General features: G+C 38.9%; 2 protein-coding genes across 4 annotated transcripts in view; both read left to right on the top strand.

Annotated features, from left to right (window-relative positions):
• Positions 1-155, top strand: part of ppm1ka (protein phosphatase, Mg2+/Mn2+ dependent 1Ka) — an 8,553-nt gene extending 8,398 nt beyond the window's left edge. For all 3 annotated transcript variants that reach the window (XM_079671907.1, XM_079671906.1, XM_079671908.1), the window contains exon 9: positions 1-155. This exon is cut by the window's left edge and continues 694 nt beyond it. The gene's annotated coding sequence lies outside the window, so the exon portion shown is untranslated.
• A 94-nt stretch (positions 156-249) lies between these two features.
• LOC307033436 (arfaptin-1-like) lies at positions 250-10,162 on the top strand. The gene is made up of 8 exons (XM_079671911.1): positions 250-433; positions 2,760-2,835; positions 6,431-6,512; positions 6,597-6,700; positions 7,204-7,425; positions 7,539-7,696; positions 8,222-8,396; positions 9,660-10,162. Exons 2-8 carry the CDS (start codon positions 2,773-2,775, stop codon positions 9,813-9,815), a joined length of 960 nt encoding a protein of 319 aa, XP_079528037.1. The 5' UTR covers positions 250-433; positions 2,760-2,772; the 3' UTR covers positions 9,816-10,162.
• The last annotated feature ends 5,701 nt before the right edge of the window (positions 10,163-15,863 follow it).

The raw sequence follows: 15,863 nt of genomic DNA, 5'->3' as shown, positions 1-15,863 counted from the left end.
TTCAAAATAAGTGCGTTGCATTCTCACTTCTTAACAACTTAAGGGGTTTGGAAAATAAGTAAAACATGTTAAATTACACAAAACTTTCACTTTATCATACTGAGATTTGTCTTTATGAAATGTACTAATAATATAAAATAAAAACTTTGAAATTCTGGGTTCCTTTTGTGTGAAAAGAGGACGTCCCCGCCCCTCCGGTTTGCACAGGAAGGACACATCAAGCGCCCCCTCTGCGTCAGACACAACGTAATGAACGTAAGAAAATACTTCCGGGTGTCTTTGACGCTTCCTTTAAGTTGGTAGCTTTTTTTTAAAAAGCGGTTTAAGTTTAGTTTGTTTTGTTAAAGAAATATGAAAAGATAACAGATAGAAGACGGAAGAAGAAACACGGGCCGTTAAAACAAGAAGGAAGTTTGTTTTTAACGCCCTGAAGGTAAAAAGAAACGTTAAAATGTCTGTTTTTATCCGTTTTAACCTAATTAAATACTGTTATTGTTACGTAAACAAGCTAAAAGTGATGTTTAAATTGGTTAAATCCACTTTGTTATGAGTGGAAACAGTTCATAAATCAGCAGAGTTTACCTGGTTAGAAGGGGACAAAATGTCTTCAGTAACTTTAGCTTAAAAAGATCAACACACTGAGTTTTACACAAACATGCTCGTTTTGTAGCTTAATCCAATCAAAGCTAATGCGTTATATGGTCATTTTAAATACTGTAGTTGTATTTAAATACTTAAAGCACAAGTTAGTACTTTCTGTGTGTATTTCTCTTCATTATACATAAATTCCACTTCATGTCAGGGAATACAATGCACTTTTTGTACTTATTATCTGTCATAATTAGCTACCAGTTACTTTTTTTATATAAGAAAACAATGTATAAAAAGTCCTGAATACAAACTGGTTGATTGTAAGGGGGCTAATCCACAATATACACATGCCAGAGGAACAGAAAACTTCATAAAGCAGTTTAAAGTAAGAATATTGGTGTGTTTATCACTTTATGGCTTATATATCCCAAAAGATGCCACAGACCTGCCTGCCTGCCTACCTCTCTCCCTATCTACCTATCTATCTATCTATCTATCTATCTATCTATCTCTCTCTCTCTCTCTCTCTACCTACCCCTCTCTCTCTACCTACCTACCTACCTCTCTATCTATCTATCTATCTACCTACCTACCTCTCTCTATCTACCTATCTACCTATCTCTATATCTATCTACCTATCTCTCTACCTACCTACCTACCTACTTACCTCTCTCTCTCTATCTACCTACCTACCTCTCTCTCTCTATCTACCTACCTACCTACCTACCTCTCTCTCTACCTACCTACCCACCTCTCTCTCTACCTCTCTCTCTCTCTCTCTCTCTCTCTCTCTCTCTCTCTCTCTATCTACCTACCTACCTACCTCTCTCTCTACCTACCTACCTACCTCTCTCTCTCTCTCTCTCTCTCTCTATCTACCTACCTACCTACCTACCCTCTATCTACCTACCTACCTATCTACTTACCTACCTACCTACCTACCTACCTACCTACCTACCTACCTACCTACCCACCTACCTACCTACCTATCTAAAAAATAATCCTTTTTATATCTATTTAGTAGAACGGTTGATAATAAGCTAACTGTGACCCAGTTGCATTTGTATTCAAAACAAAACGCTGTTCATGCGGAAGTTAAATCGTATCTATCTTCCTGTTGGTACGCAGAAGTACAGATAAACACAGTTTAACATTAATTTAAATAGCTATACTAGTGTTGTCATGTACGGGGGAAAAAAACGTAATGCTGAAATCCAACCAAACTTTAATCTATAATTGTTATCAGGACAAAGCTCACTTTATATATTGTTACTTATCAAAACACCTGAGATGATTTGTACTTTGCACTTACTGAAGATGAAGGTGCATTACTTTATTACTTCAGACGGTAAAGGTGTATCGGACATCTTATCATTGAATTAACTAACTGAATAGGTTTAACCCTCACCCTGTTTCAAAGAGGCCCCATTATGTTTTCCTTTAGGTTTTGATGCATGTAAATGCTCTGCAAAGGCTCAAATCCCTAAATGACCTTCCAGTTAATACACTTTAATGAAATGTATTATGTCAAAAAAGCCCCATAATTATATTAAGTTTGGTGAAAGCAATAGTAATAAGTTGAACATAATATTTTTAACTTAACTTTACTAGTATTGCTTTTAGCTAACCTGATACATGACACATTTAATTAAGGTCAACGTTTCAGTCTTTTCAGTGCAGACGGATATGTGTGCTTCTGTCCTTTCACCACCAGGGGGCGCTGCTTACCCACTCCGACATTATTCTGCATTGAGGAGAAATTTAGGAAAGGGGCTAAATAGAAAAAGGAAAGTAAATACAAAAAAAGTAACAAATAAATATAAAAATTGATTAAATTCAACCTATATAATTAATTTTAAAAATAATCTATAAATAAAATAAAATAAACTCATGCCATAAAAAAAATCTTTCAATACTTTTAAATATTCCTCTCTCCTTTTTAAGAGACAAGAGAAATATACAAGATGAAATAAATACAATTGTATAGCTAGTAAACTAAAAAAACAAAGTCAGTCCTTGATTGAGGTGAGATATGCAACTCGAACACTTTCAGCTTCAGCCTGTGTTGGATAAACTCTCCGCTTTAAAAGTCTGATTTCTGTCTGGATTTCTCAATAATACATTTATATATAAACTTTATTTATTGATGTTTCTTCGTCTGTTTGCAGGAGTGAGTAGAAGATGATGGAGGAGGTGGAGCAGAGAGGAGGAGCACAGGAGGGGGAAGAGGACGCTCATCCACCGGTAACAATGTGGCTAATCTATGCAGAAATACTCCCACAGCAATCATTTAAAGGGGACCTATCATGCAAAATGCACTTTTTGATGTCTGTTATACATAAACATGTGTCCCCGGTGTGTCAGGGAACTCATGCAGCGTCAGAAAATAAAACCCTCTCTCTTTTCCTCTTTACCCAAATCTCTAAAAACGGGGGAACAACGGAGCTGATCCAGATTTCCGTCCGATATGACGTAATATCTAGGGTTGGGAACCGAAACTCGGTTCCAGATGAGGACCGATAAGAAAATGCCGGGTACCGGGTACCCATACAAAATACAAAATGTCGGTTCTGCTTAACGGTTCCTAAACGCGGTAGACCCTGTATTCCACCGGGTCCGTCTGCGCCGCGGCGACCCGGTGGAATACAGCCAGGGTAAGGGAGGACTGGCCATCTCTGTGTTCTGGAGAATCACAGAACGGCCGGCTCGGTGCGCTGACGGCCGGCACCGCCCTTAATTTTTTTAAACGGCAAGGCGACAGGTCCACAGTTGCCCCGCAGCGAGGCTCCCCCCGCCCTCCCGTAGACAGTTCACGAGCTCAGTCACTTCATAACACCAAAGATGGATCGCGGTAAACGCTCTGAAGTGAGGCTCCACAACACTAAAAAAGAAAAAGACATGGCACAGTGTAACGCCTGTTAATAGCTTGCCACAAGCATAGCTCAGTTAAAATAAAGCACAGCTATTGTGCAATACATTTCTACTGCATGTATATTTTTTATTTGTAAAAATGTAATTTAAAGCTTAAAAAATAAAGATATTTTTGTTATCTAAACGTTTGACCTCTTTCTTTTACAATTTTGGAATCGAAACGGGGAATCGATAAGAACCGGAATCGGAATCGATACATTTCAAACGATACCCATCCCTAGTAATATCTGAAATGTGGACCCATGGCCCTATCAGAAACGTTGCTATCAGAAACAATGCCCGACTGTTTTGGACGTAATATGGTCGGTGTTTACATTAGCATCGCTAACACTCAGAGCTAACCTGTACTGGAGAGCATGTGTGTGAAGAAGCAGGAAGTAAAAAGGAACTCACCTTGTGGTATAACCGGCAAGAGAGAAAGCCTTTGAGCTCCATACTGTTTCAGAGAGAATCCTTGATAATCCATGATATGGCGTTTCATCACGGCAGTATTTAGTTTAGACAGTAGCTGCCGGTTCCCGCATGAGCTCAGCCCCCTGCTTTTTTATTAAAGCTTTATACCCAAATCAGCACTTTAGAAACAGGAAGTGAAATAGAGGGATATGAGGCATGGCTAGAATGGGTGATCTGTTTGGTATTTTGAGCAAAACACTTCATAGACATGTTTTTTATATGTTTTTATATATCTGAGACCTATGCTATTGCCTACAAATAGCATGCTAGGTGACCTTTAACTAATAATAATCAAAACATATTTTTATAATAAATTCATTTAAAGTAGATGTATTTTTTCTTGGTATTTCAAAAATAAAATAAAATGCTTTCCCTGCTTATATTTTGTATGTTTTATATTAAATTATGTATATATTACATTAAATAATTACATAATAATACATTAATTTATGTTTTTATTTTTTGTTTATGTAATATTAATTATGCCTGGTATTTCCAATATACACACTCTAGGGTTTGCTTCCATGATCTTTCAAATATTGTTGTTGATGTCAATGTTTCTTTTTGTTTTAACTTGGACTTGTTGGGAAAACAATTGACATTTTCTATAAAGCTAAAAAGAACAAACAAAGCTTTGCAGCATACATTTTTTTAAAGTAAAAACATTATTTTTTATATATATAATTCGTACTCTTGTAAAAAAAAAAGCCTTTTAATTATTTGGTAAATGCATTCCAACGAGGCAACACTGGTTTATCTGGGTTGTAACACTGACTGGTGTTCGTGTAATCACGCACACATCAAACAGACGTACGTGTGGTGTATTGGTTCTTTACAGATCCTCCTCACACAGCAGAATGAAAGGAAAGGAACAGCGTTATCAGAGAGGAAGATAAGCGGCCATTGTTGAAACAGGAAGCGACTCACCTGCGTGCGGAGAAGCAATAAAGGGTCGATTTAATGTTAATTAATTAAAGCATTTTATAACCGAGTCATGACATCGTCGGTCACTGTTTGATGGCACCAAACGAAATCCATATTTTTATTTAATATGCTCAAGTAGCGTTATGGTGCGTTCAGGCTCTACTCAGTAAGTTATAACGCTGTCACGATTTGTTCAAATGGAAAATGTGGTTTTATTGAATGAGAACTGATAAAAAAACAAAAACAAATCAGTGTTTTTGGAGCGGATACTTCCTATCACGCTAACCTTTAGAAAGAGGTGTGTGTGTGTGTGTGTGTGTGTGTGTGTGTGTGTGTGTGTGTGTGTGTGTGTGTGTGTGTGTGTGTGTGTGTGTGTGTGTGTGTGTGTGTGTGTGTGTGTGTGTGTGTGTGTGTGTGTGTGTGTGTGTGTGTGTGTGTGTGTGTGTGTGTGTGTGTGTGTGTGTGTGTGTGTGTGTGTGTGTGTGTGTGTGTGTGTGTGTGTGTGTGTGTGTGTGTGTGTGTGTGTGTGTGTGTTGTTACCTCTCATCTGCGTCAGTTGAGCACTGCCTGGCGGCCAATCACAGCGGGGAGCCATCATCTCCGTGGCAACCTCACAACCTTTTGATCTGGCTTCCGATTGGCCAGCCTGCTAATCTCCCGGTTCCCACGGCGATCCTCAGGTTGCCACGGCGCTTTGATTTCTGACCTCTGACCTCTCAGTTCCTGTTCGAGGAACTGATTCTGCCTTCAAATGCAGTGGGGAAATAAAAAAAATCCAGCTTTTTATTTCTTGCTGTAGGGTTTCTGGGCAGTGGCATAAAAGAAGTGTAGAGTGGGATTTGAACCTGCGAGCTCGCTGTCAAATCTGCTTTTTACGGACTTTAATTCAGCTCCTTGAAGTAAACAAGTTAAGCTCCTTTGTATAGAGAGATCAGCGCTACTTTTGGAGCAAAGGTACACAAGGTTTGGACTGCTAGAAATGATTTTAAAGAGTCCTCTCCTGCTGATGTTCATGTGTATATCAGTATGAAGTGTCTCTACTTTAAAGAGTCCCTACTTTAAAGAGTCCTCTCCTGCTGATGTTCAGGTGTATATCAGTATGTAGTGTCTCTACTTTAAAGAGTCCTCTCCTGCTGATGTTCAGGTGTATATCAGTATGTAGTGTCTCTACTTTAAAGAGTCCTCTCCTGCTGATGTTCAGGTGTATATCAGTATGTAGTGTCTCTACTTTAAAGAGTCCTCTCCTGCTGATGTTCAGGTGTATATCAGTATGTAGTGTCTCTACTTTAAAGAGTCCTCTCCTGCTGATGTTCAGGTGTATATCAGTATGTAGTGTCTCTACTTTAAAGAGTCCTCTCCTGCTGATGTTCAGGTGTATATCAGTATGTAGTGTCTCTACTTTAAAGAGTCCTCTCCTGCTGATGTTCAGATGTATATCAGTATGTAGTGTCTCTACTTTAAAGAGTCCTCTCCTGCTGCAGTCAGATGTATATCATTATCTAGTGTCTGACTTCCTTTTAAATCTCTACAGGATGCTAACAGTAACTGCAACCACGCAGACAACGATGTCACTTCCTGTCCAGCTGAGGCCCCACCAGTGTTCAGCTTTGAAGGTAAACTAAATACGTTGTTTACTTTATTTACGTTGTTTTGTTGTGATGTGAGTCCATATTAACTGTTGACCCCGACCCCTTCAGGGACCCCTCAGAAAAACGAATCTGTGGTTATTCAAGGAAACAACAACAACCCGGCCACTGAGAAGCTGGAAAGAGTCCGCAAGTGGAGCATCACCAGATACAAGGTGAGAGACACATTTTATAACACTATAATTATACATTTAATTTAGATTTAAAATCCTCTACCTGCAGTACCCTTCTCTGCCTTAAATGTGACTAATTGGGAGGTGGGGGCGCTGTTTCACCATAACACATTTATGTTTTCCTAACTGTAGATATGCAGACAATTGGTTTTAATTTATTTTTATTTTTTAAATATTGGAAGACGACCCTTTCCATTATGTATTTTCTAAGTTTGAAACACCATTTATTGATACAAATTCTAATAAATAGAAAAACTAACGCTGTCTACCTGCAGTACCACTCTATGCCTGAATGGCCACAGATGGAAGGTGGGGGCGCTGTTTCACCAAACACATTTATATTCCTGTTTCCTAACTGTAGATATGCAGAACATGTTTTTTTTTATTTTGTTTTTTTTATATATTGGGTGATGACCCCTAGCGATGATGTTTTTCTAAGTTTGCACCACTTTTTATAGATAAATATTCAAATATTCCTCCTGCAGTGCGCAAGGCAGGCTCTTTCGGAGAAACTGGGTCGTGGTTCTCGGACCGTGGATCTGGACCTGGAGCCTCGGCTGGAGCTTCTGAAGGATGACCGGCAGCGCTACGATCACATGACCAAGCTCGCTCAGACGCTGGCTAATCAGCTCACTCAGTTCTCCGTTACCCAGAAGACACTGGGGGACGCCTTCGCCGATCTCAGCGTCAAAACACCGACGCTGCACGTGAGTCTAGCTTTTGATGAAACAATAAAATAGGACTTGTTGTAAAATGTAATTTTTTTAGATGTTACAGTCAGAAAGATGTCAGAAATGTTGAAACGTCTCCGTCTCTTCAGGTGGAGTTCGGTCTGAACGCCGAAACTCAGAGGTTTCTGTCGAAGAGCAACGAGACGCTGACGACGGCCGTGAACGTTTTCACCTCCGACATGAACACGCTGGTGAACAAAACCATCGAGGACACCATGATCAACGCCAAGCAGTACGAGGCCGGCAGGTGGGGATACACACACTTCCTGTTTCCTGTCCACTGTTTTAAAATCCAATCAAGGAGATGCTAATATCTGCACCCATAAAAGATGAGCCGGCAATTCTGCAAACAAGGAAAGTTACGGTTTGTAGTCGGCAAAGAAAGGCTTTATGGGAAATGTAGTGTCTGCAGTGACTAGCTGAAGACACAAACATAACAAAATAAATGTATTTGAAGTGACTTCAACACAGCATGAGGGAAGGTATTGGATTGTGAAAACAAGGGAAGTCGTTAAAAGTAAAAAAACGCTCAAAGATTTGCCTTTTTGAATTTTTGTTATTACCTTGTTTTTGAGCCCTGGTGGATAACAGAAAAACTACACGCCCAATGTTCATGAAACTTTGGGAAAGGGTCAAGGGAGGGCTCCTTGAAACTTGGGTTGAATCCAATGACTACTTCTCTCTCCGAACGCCCTTCTAGTTTTTGTTGTGATACCCCGTCAGAAATGTGAAACACCGCTGCTGTAGATGTTGAACTTCCCTCTGTTCCCAGGATCCAGTACGATGCGTACCGTGTGGATCTGGAGGAGCTGAACCTCGGACCCCGAGACCCCGAAACTCTTCCCAAACTGGAGCAGGCGCAGAGAGACTTCCAGAGCCAGAGGGAACAGTACCAAAGGATCAGAGAGGACCTGTCCGTCAAAGTCAAGCTGCTGCAGGAGAACAAGGTGGGAGGAGGAGGGTCTTATTTCCCTACTGTGATCACAAACACACTTATATTATATATTAGTGAAGGGTAAACAGACTTCAATGGTTTTTTTCTAAACATTAGCAGCTGTAAAATACAGTAATACAATACTTAGCTATAAAGAACCTTTTGGTATTGATGTTTCATACAAATATAGTATAATTATCTATATTAGTGGTGCACCGAATGGGAAATTCTTGGTCGAAACCGATACCGAAAATAGGAAACAGTTGGCCGAAAACCGAATGCCGAAAGGCCGAAAATGATTAATAGAAATATATATATATATATATATATATATATATATATAATGTATACATTTTTTACCAATGTTGTTCAGCTGCCTGATTATGGAAAAAGACATGATTATGGCAAAACTTAACTTAAATAATAATCACTATTATGGGTCCATAAAACATTTATTCAGCACTTTTGAATGCATACAGTACATTCATTCCAAGTCAAGTGCATTTTCTTTTCTCTGTAGGATAACTACAACAAAGTGCATTCAGGACAAAGCCAAGGTGCTTTAAAACTGCATAAACATCTAGGCCAGTAGGCCTACTACAAAATAGTTTAAATAAAGACTGTAACAGCCAGGCCTTCAACAACAACAAATGCACCTATAAGTTTGGTAAGCTAACGTATTGTTGTGATGACGTAATCAAAACGCGGCGACAAACACGGCGCGCGACCATGCTCGCGGCTGGCTCACAGCCAACATGTCTGCCGCTTGGAGATATTTCAAAAATATCAGAGAAAGAGGCGCGGATTGCGATTTGTAAAACGTGTTCAGCTGACATTTCTCGAGGGGGTGTAACTGCAAACACTTTCACCACTTCGGGATTACTCCACCACTTGATTTTTTCGGCCGATAGCCGAAAGGGCCTTTTTAACCATTTTCGGCCGATAATTTTCGGTGGCCGAATATTCGGTGCATACCTAATCTATATATATGTGTATTCTGTATAAATTAAGTGAGTTCCCATGGCTCCAACTAACAATTATTTGTATTATTTACTTGAAAAATCACTTTTTTTGCAATTCTGAAAAAATCTAAAAAATACTTCAAGATGTTTAATGTCACATATGACTAAGAAAACCTGAAAATTAATATATTAGAGAAAATGCAACCAGATAATATGTGACATTTCGTCAGATATGGTGCATGACAGAATGGTTTTGACAGAGAATATGAAATATAATATGATTTATTCTTGATATATCTGTATCCTCCCCGCAGGTGAAGGTCCTCCACCAGCAGCTGTTTCTGCTTCACACCGCCGTCGCCGCTCACAGTTTATCGTGTCAAAATTTCCTGCAAAAAAACGTCCAGCAGGTCAGTGAACGCCTCACGAGCCCAGCTGTCGACGCTCCGTCCTGGTTGGAGGAGAGTTGACGACACCAAAAAGAATCAGCCTCGAGTTCGGATGTTTTTGGGATTAATGGACTGAAGACGCTCGGTCAGGTTGGGTTTATTTATACAAGAAGTAGAGGTTGGGTTTGATTTCCGGCGAGTGTTTCTACAGTAATGGGGAAGTTAAATAGATTAGAGGTTAATTAAATATTATGGATGTTGACTGAGTTTATTCAGGTTTAAAAAGGCTTGAAAAATATTTAATTGTCATTTTTTTCTGCTCTAAAAGTGTCTAAAATCATTATTCTGGTATTTTTCTAAAATACAACAAAATAAAATAACGCTAAAAATATATTTAAATAATCAGCAAATCAGAGGTTAGTCATCAATTTTTAAAAAAAATAAAATACAGAAAATGTATCAGGATTATTATTTATATCATTGAGAAAATAAAGTAAAAAATAGGGAAATAATGTAAAATGAAATATCTAATGACCGAATAGGACTCCATCCATTTTGCCTGCATCATTATTATATCTACCCGTTCTTCCCCAAACTTTATTTCCAATTCTTATGTTTATTTTTTCCATTTCATATATATCATTCAAAGCTCCTTCCATTTTGAGTTGATTAAGTTATAACCTTCAATCTATGAAATGCTTGCAACAAGGAATGAGTGTGATGTCTCTAATTTCCCAATCAGTCGGCTAATAATCGGGTTTTTATTTAGAGAAATATTTGATATAATAGATATGAATCCGACGCCTCTAGACGAATTGTTTGTGTACTTCACATATTTTTCCACAGACTTGCAGTTTTCTGAACTCTGTCTCCGTGTGTTTGGAGTAAATCTATAATCCTGAGCGGCACTAAGCTTTCCTTTGAACTCCAAATCCTCCGCAGTCAGAAACTCTCAGCCTCTGAAACGGCACGGAAACATTTCCACCGCTTCCTGTGGATCAAAAACTGCTCATTCATAACCGGAAGCTATTTCACTAAAAAGCTCCGAATCTGGTTCATCTGAGAGCCGGTGTTTTGTTCGGGGTCAGAGATTAGATGTGACGTAAAAGAAGCGAGTCTATCGGTCCATGCTCAACAAAGAGAGGTGTGGGAATGAGTCCTAAAACCCTCAAATTAGTCAGCATAACAGGTTGTAAGATGCTGAAATTAGTCATAAAAAATAAGTCCTTAAACCCTGAAATTAGTCGGCATAATGAGTCTTAAAACCCGGAAATATATAATTAGGCAAAATGAGTCCTAATACCCTGAAACGAATCAGCTTAATCAGCCCTAAAACCCAATCTTCTTCTTCTTGGCAAACTCCCGAGAGGTGGATACAGCACCAAGGGGATCAAACAAAGGGGATCAAACAAAGGGGATCAAACAAAGGGGATCAAACCAAGGGGATCAAACCAAGGGGATCAAACCAAGGGGATCAAACCAAGGGGATCAAACAAAGGGGATCAAACAAAGGCGATCAAACAAGGACCGAAGCAAACTATATAACTATGTAATATACTTGATTCTTTTTCATTATCAAATGACCTTGTCCGTCCAGACGCACATTTAAAACACGTTACGTTCTGCTGTTATATTCCAGTTTGAAGACGGCTGACGTACTTTTCAACATGTGTATTCCTTTGCTGGTTCAGTGGGGTTTATTTGGGAGGAAAGCCGACTGACCAATATTTCCATTCAACAAACGACGTATGCAAAAACCAAAAGCAAAAGCCTTTTAAATCCAGATATTTAGTGGAAAATACTGAATAATTCTTCCAACTTTTTCTGTTTTTCTCGAGACCAAAAACACCTTTTTGATTTCCGTTGCGTTTTAAGGCGCTGTTGTATTTAATTGCATCATGATGTCATTATTATGTATATTTCCTCGCACTCTTTGCACACTATCCAAAGCTAAATCTGCCTGAAATACTTCCTGTGAATTCCCTCTTTGTTAGCGTGTATAATAAATGTGTTTTTGTTTGTGTGTCAACAACAATAACTATGCAATGTTTGTGCAAAATTCTTGCCTTAAAATGTTATTTGTTGAGTTCTCCTCGACCCACTTCATTTGAAACATCCCGTTAGAGGTGGATCCCAGCGACCTGTGAGGGGAAGTTTGGGGTTTTCCAGCCTCAGATTCAGAGCTGCTGTCCAGACTTTCCTCCAACACACTGATCAGAATACAGATTTAAGAAAGCCCATCCAAACGGAATAGACCAAAGGGTTCAAAGGGGATTTCTGTGTGTGTTTGTTTGACGTATAAATGTTAAAAAAAGAACCAAAATGTATGAACTGTTTTTCTCTTGTCTGTAATGTCTACCGAATAAATCTATTTAAAGCAAACAAACTGTGGAACTGTTTAAATACGACCAACGAGTAGAGTCAGTTTCATAACGATGATGAATCTTCTTGTGTTTTGGGATTTCAGGTGATTTCCACGTTAGGTTTGTACCTTCCTCTCCTCGTTAGCTTTGGTTTCACTTTACTCAAGTAAAAGTAGAAGTACTCAGATCTTGTTCTTGAGTAAAAGTAAAAGTACTCAGATCTTGTTCTTGAGTAAAAGTAAAAGTACTCAGATCTTGTACTTGAGTAAAAGTAGAAGTACTCAGATATTGAGTAAAAGTAGAAGTACTCAGATCTTGTACTTGAGTAAAAGTAGAAGTACTCAGATATTGAGTAAAAGTAGAAGTACTCAGATTTTGTACTTGAGTAAAAGTAAAAGTACTCAGATCTTGTACTTGAGTAAAAGTAGAAGTACTCAGATATTGAGTAAAAGTAGAAGTACTCAGATTTTGTACTTGAGTAAAAGTAAAAGTACTCAGATCTTGTTCTTGAGTAAAAGTAAAAGTACTCAGATCTTGTTCTTGAGTAAAAGTAAAAGTACTCAGATCTTGTTCTTGAGTAAAAGTAAAAGTACTCAGATCTTGTACTTGAGTAAAAGTAGAAGTACTCAGATATTGAGTAAAAGTAGAAGTACTCAGATCTTGTACTTGAGTAAAAGTAGAAGTACTCAGATATTGAGTAAAAGTAGAAGTACTCAGATTTTGTACTTGAGTAAAAGTAAAAGTACTCAGATCTTGTACTTGAGTAAAAGTAGAAGTACTCAGATCTTGTACTTGAGTAAAAGTAGAAGTACTCAGATCTTGTACTTGAGTAAAAGTAGAAGTACCAGAGTGTAAGAATACTCTGTTACAGTAAAAGTCCTGCATTCAAAAATGTTCCTGAAGTAAAAGTAGAAAAGTATAATCATCAAAATATAGTGAAAGACAGTAAAAGTAGTCGTTGTGCAGATTGGTCCATTTCAGAATAATAGATATGATATGTTTTATAATGATTGATCATGAAAGTGTTCTCAAAGCTGGTAAAGGTGCAGCTAGTTTGAATGACTTTGTATACTGCAGGGTAGCTTGTGGATTTACTCCAGGTGGAACTAAAGTCTGATTCAACACTTGATTAGATTTCACATCATTCATCCACATCTGAGAAGTAAATAAAGGTATTAAATACATGTAGTGGAGGAAAAGTACACAATAGCACAACATGGAAATACTGCATTAGTATACACTGTGGGTTCCTCTCTGAAATCGGGTATTTTTATAATGAGAGCCAAGGGCGCCGGAAGCAGGGGGGCCAGGGGGCCATTGGCCCCCCCACTTTTCAGCCCTGCCCCACATTTTCGCAGCAGCAGATGCCGCGGAAAACTGTACAAATCCCGTTTCAATAATTCCCCTCTACTCTAAAGTCGCATCTAAAACGCGATCTGATCTAGCTGTGTACATTTTGTTATTTTTGATTGTTATATTCAGTCTCACTAGCTTCAGGCATGTTTGAAGCTTGTAAAGGGAAGATGACAGCTCTCACTCGCCACTCTGCTGTTCCTCAGCGCCGCTCCCCCTCCCTCCCGCTGAAATTATGAATGTAAGGTGTAGGCCTATAGTAATCATAGATAACACGGCAGGGTCCGTTACAGGTTGTTTTTATCTGATTTCAAATAAGCAAAGTCTTGGCTTTCAGTACATTAAACTTGTTTCGGCAAATTCAGATGATAAATAGGCCTACAATTTTGAAGCTTGTAACGGAATAATTACAAGCGGAGAACGGAGTAGTACGTCACTGCAGGCATAACAACAGCCGGTGTTTCTCGTGAGTCTTTTCCCCGGGAAACAAACACAATACACACAAACGCAAAAATACACAAACACACACGTATATACACGCGGCGCGGAACACTGTACAAATCCCGTTTCAATAATTCCCCTCTACTCTAAAGTCGCATCTAAAACGCGATCTGATCTAGCTGTGTATATTTTGTTATTTTGTATTGTTATATATATTCAATCTCATTAGCTACACGCATTTTTTAAGCTTGTAAAGGGAAGACCACAGCTCGCCTCTCACTGGCCACTCTGTTCTTCCGCAGCGCCGCTCCCCCTCCCTCCCGCTGAAATTATGAATGTAAGGCATAGTAATCATAGATAACACGGCAGGGTCCGTTACAGTTCGTTTTCATCTGATTTCAAATAAACAAAGTCTTGGCTTTCAGAATATTCAACTTGTTTCGGCAAATGCAGATGATAAATACAGGTTTGAAGTTTGTAATGGCATAATTACAAGCGGAGAACTGAGTAATTTAACGTTACAACAGGCATAACAACAGCCGGTGTTTCCCGTGAGTGCAGTAATCCAAACGAAAATATCTTCCCTCCGTAGTATTTTTGATCATTTGCTCCACTAATAATCAATCAGATCGATGGATTCCAGAGAAGAGAAACACTTTAAAGGCCTTTTTCTCAAAACGATGACTCTGTAACAGTCATTATATAATGTGACATATTTTGCTTAATATTTGGAGTACAAAAACAATCCTGATCTCATTAGAAAGCTAGGAATCAAAATGTGTCTTCGGGTCAATGCGAACGATTTCGATGGAGCAGGTCACTTTGCATTAGGTAAAATAAAGCAGGCAGACATAACAGGAAGAATATGTACATTTTAACCCAATCAAATAGGACATTGTCACACCATTCAAATGTATCCATGTAAATTACAACCAATAAAAAAGCTTAGATTTGTTTATTTGTTACGTTGTTTACTTTATTTGTTACGTTGTTCTGCTGTGTGTGTCAGCCGTTAACCTAGAGATATAAAGAATATATACACTTGCAAACATGTCAGAAGAACCAGCGCAGAAGAAAACTAAATACGGTCAATCTAAACTTAAATTTAACAACTGGAAGGTCACATCCCTGACTACCACATCTCCGGAGGCTGGACCTTCTTCAAACAGCGAAGCCAGATGAACCCAAAAGCAGCAGCTCTAGTCTGCGGCCGCAGAAACTGTCAAAACCGCCGCCGACCCCACCGCCGCCGTTGTTGAACCGAAACAGGCTGGTTCCAACTGCATGGAGGTTTGCTGTCGGGACATTGAGGCGGTTAAAGCTGTACAGCTAACTATCAGAAAAAAGGAGACCGCTAGTAGATTATTTGGGCAAAGAGAAGGTACTTCAACGCAGAATGGTACAAAAACAGAGTGGTTGATTCTTTGCAAAACCACTAAACGATAGTGATAAATTGCGATGTTAACAACCTCATGATAACCTCATTTTTTTTTTTACTTAGGATCATACCTGTGTTTAGTCTAGAAAAAGGTGAATGTGTGCATTTTATTATAAAATTGTGTATATTTACAGACTGTTGCAAACACTAAGAAGCTTATAAACATCAGGTTTAAAACTAAGAGCTTTACAAAAAAGTAACACAATTAAAGATGTTTGGAGTTTTATTTGAGTTATTCATTTACATTTTTTGTCAAAGAGATGCTGATTTGAAACCGTTGTAGCCGTTACGGCATTTCCTGTTTCTGCCGGAGAGAGGGGAGTTTGTCCCAAAGCTTGCCGCTGTATTTACTCCCTCCATCTGACAGGAGGGAGCCTCATGTGTCACTCCACGGAGTTCACTCCGTCACGGAGGGGGAGTGTCTAGGGCGTAGTTTGGGATTGGGCCATACACACGCACTTTTTTTGCCCCCCCCAATTCTAAAATGAATCCGGCGCGCCTGATGAGAGCCCGGTCTGTTTGTGGTAATGTTGT

This window comes from Notothenia rossii, assembly GCF_949606895.1.
Source record: "Notothenia rossii genome assembly, chromosome: 3".
Taxonomy (NCBI): Eukaryota; Metazoa; Chordata; class Actinopteri; order Perciformes; family Nototheniidae; genus Notothenia; species Notothenia rossii.
Note: the sequence above shows the minus strand (reverse complement) of the source record. Positions and strands in the feature narration are given on the sequence as shown.

Bases quoted from the DNA above. Each gene is read 5' to 3' on its own strand.
- LOC307033436 (XM_079671911.1), top strand. From the start codon at position 2,773: ATGATGGAGGAGGTGGAGCAGAGAGGAGGAGCACAGGAGGGGGAAGAG. The intron at 6,513-6,596 runs GTAAACTAAATA...CGACCCCTTCAG, and splicing joins ACCAGTGTTCAGCTTTGAAG to GGACCCCTCAGAAAAACGAA. The intron at 7,426-7,538 runs GTGAGTCTAGCT...CCGTCTCTTCAG, and splicing joins TCAAAACACCGACGCTGCAC to GTGGAGTTCGGTCTGAACGC.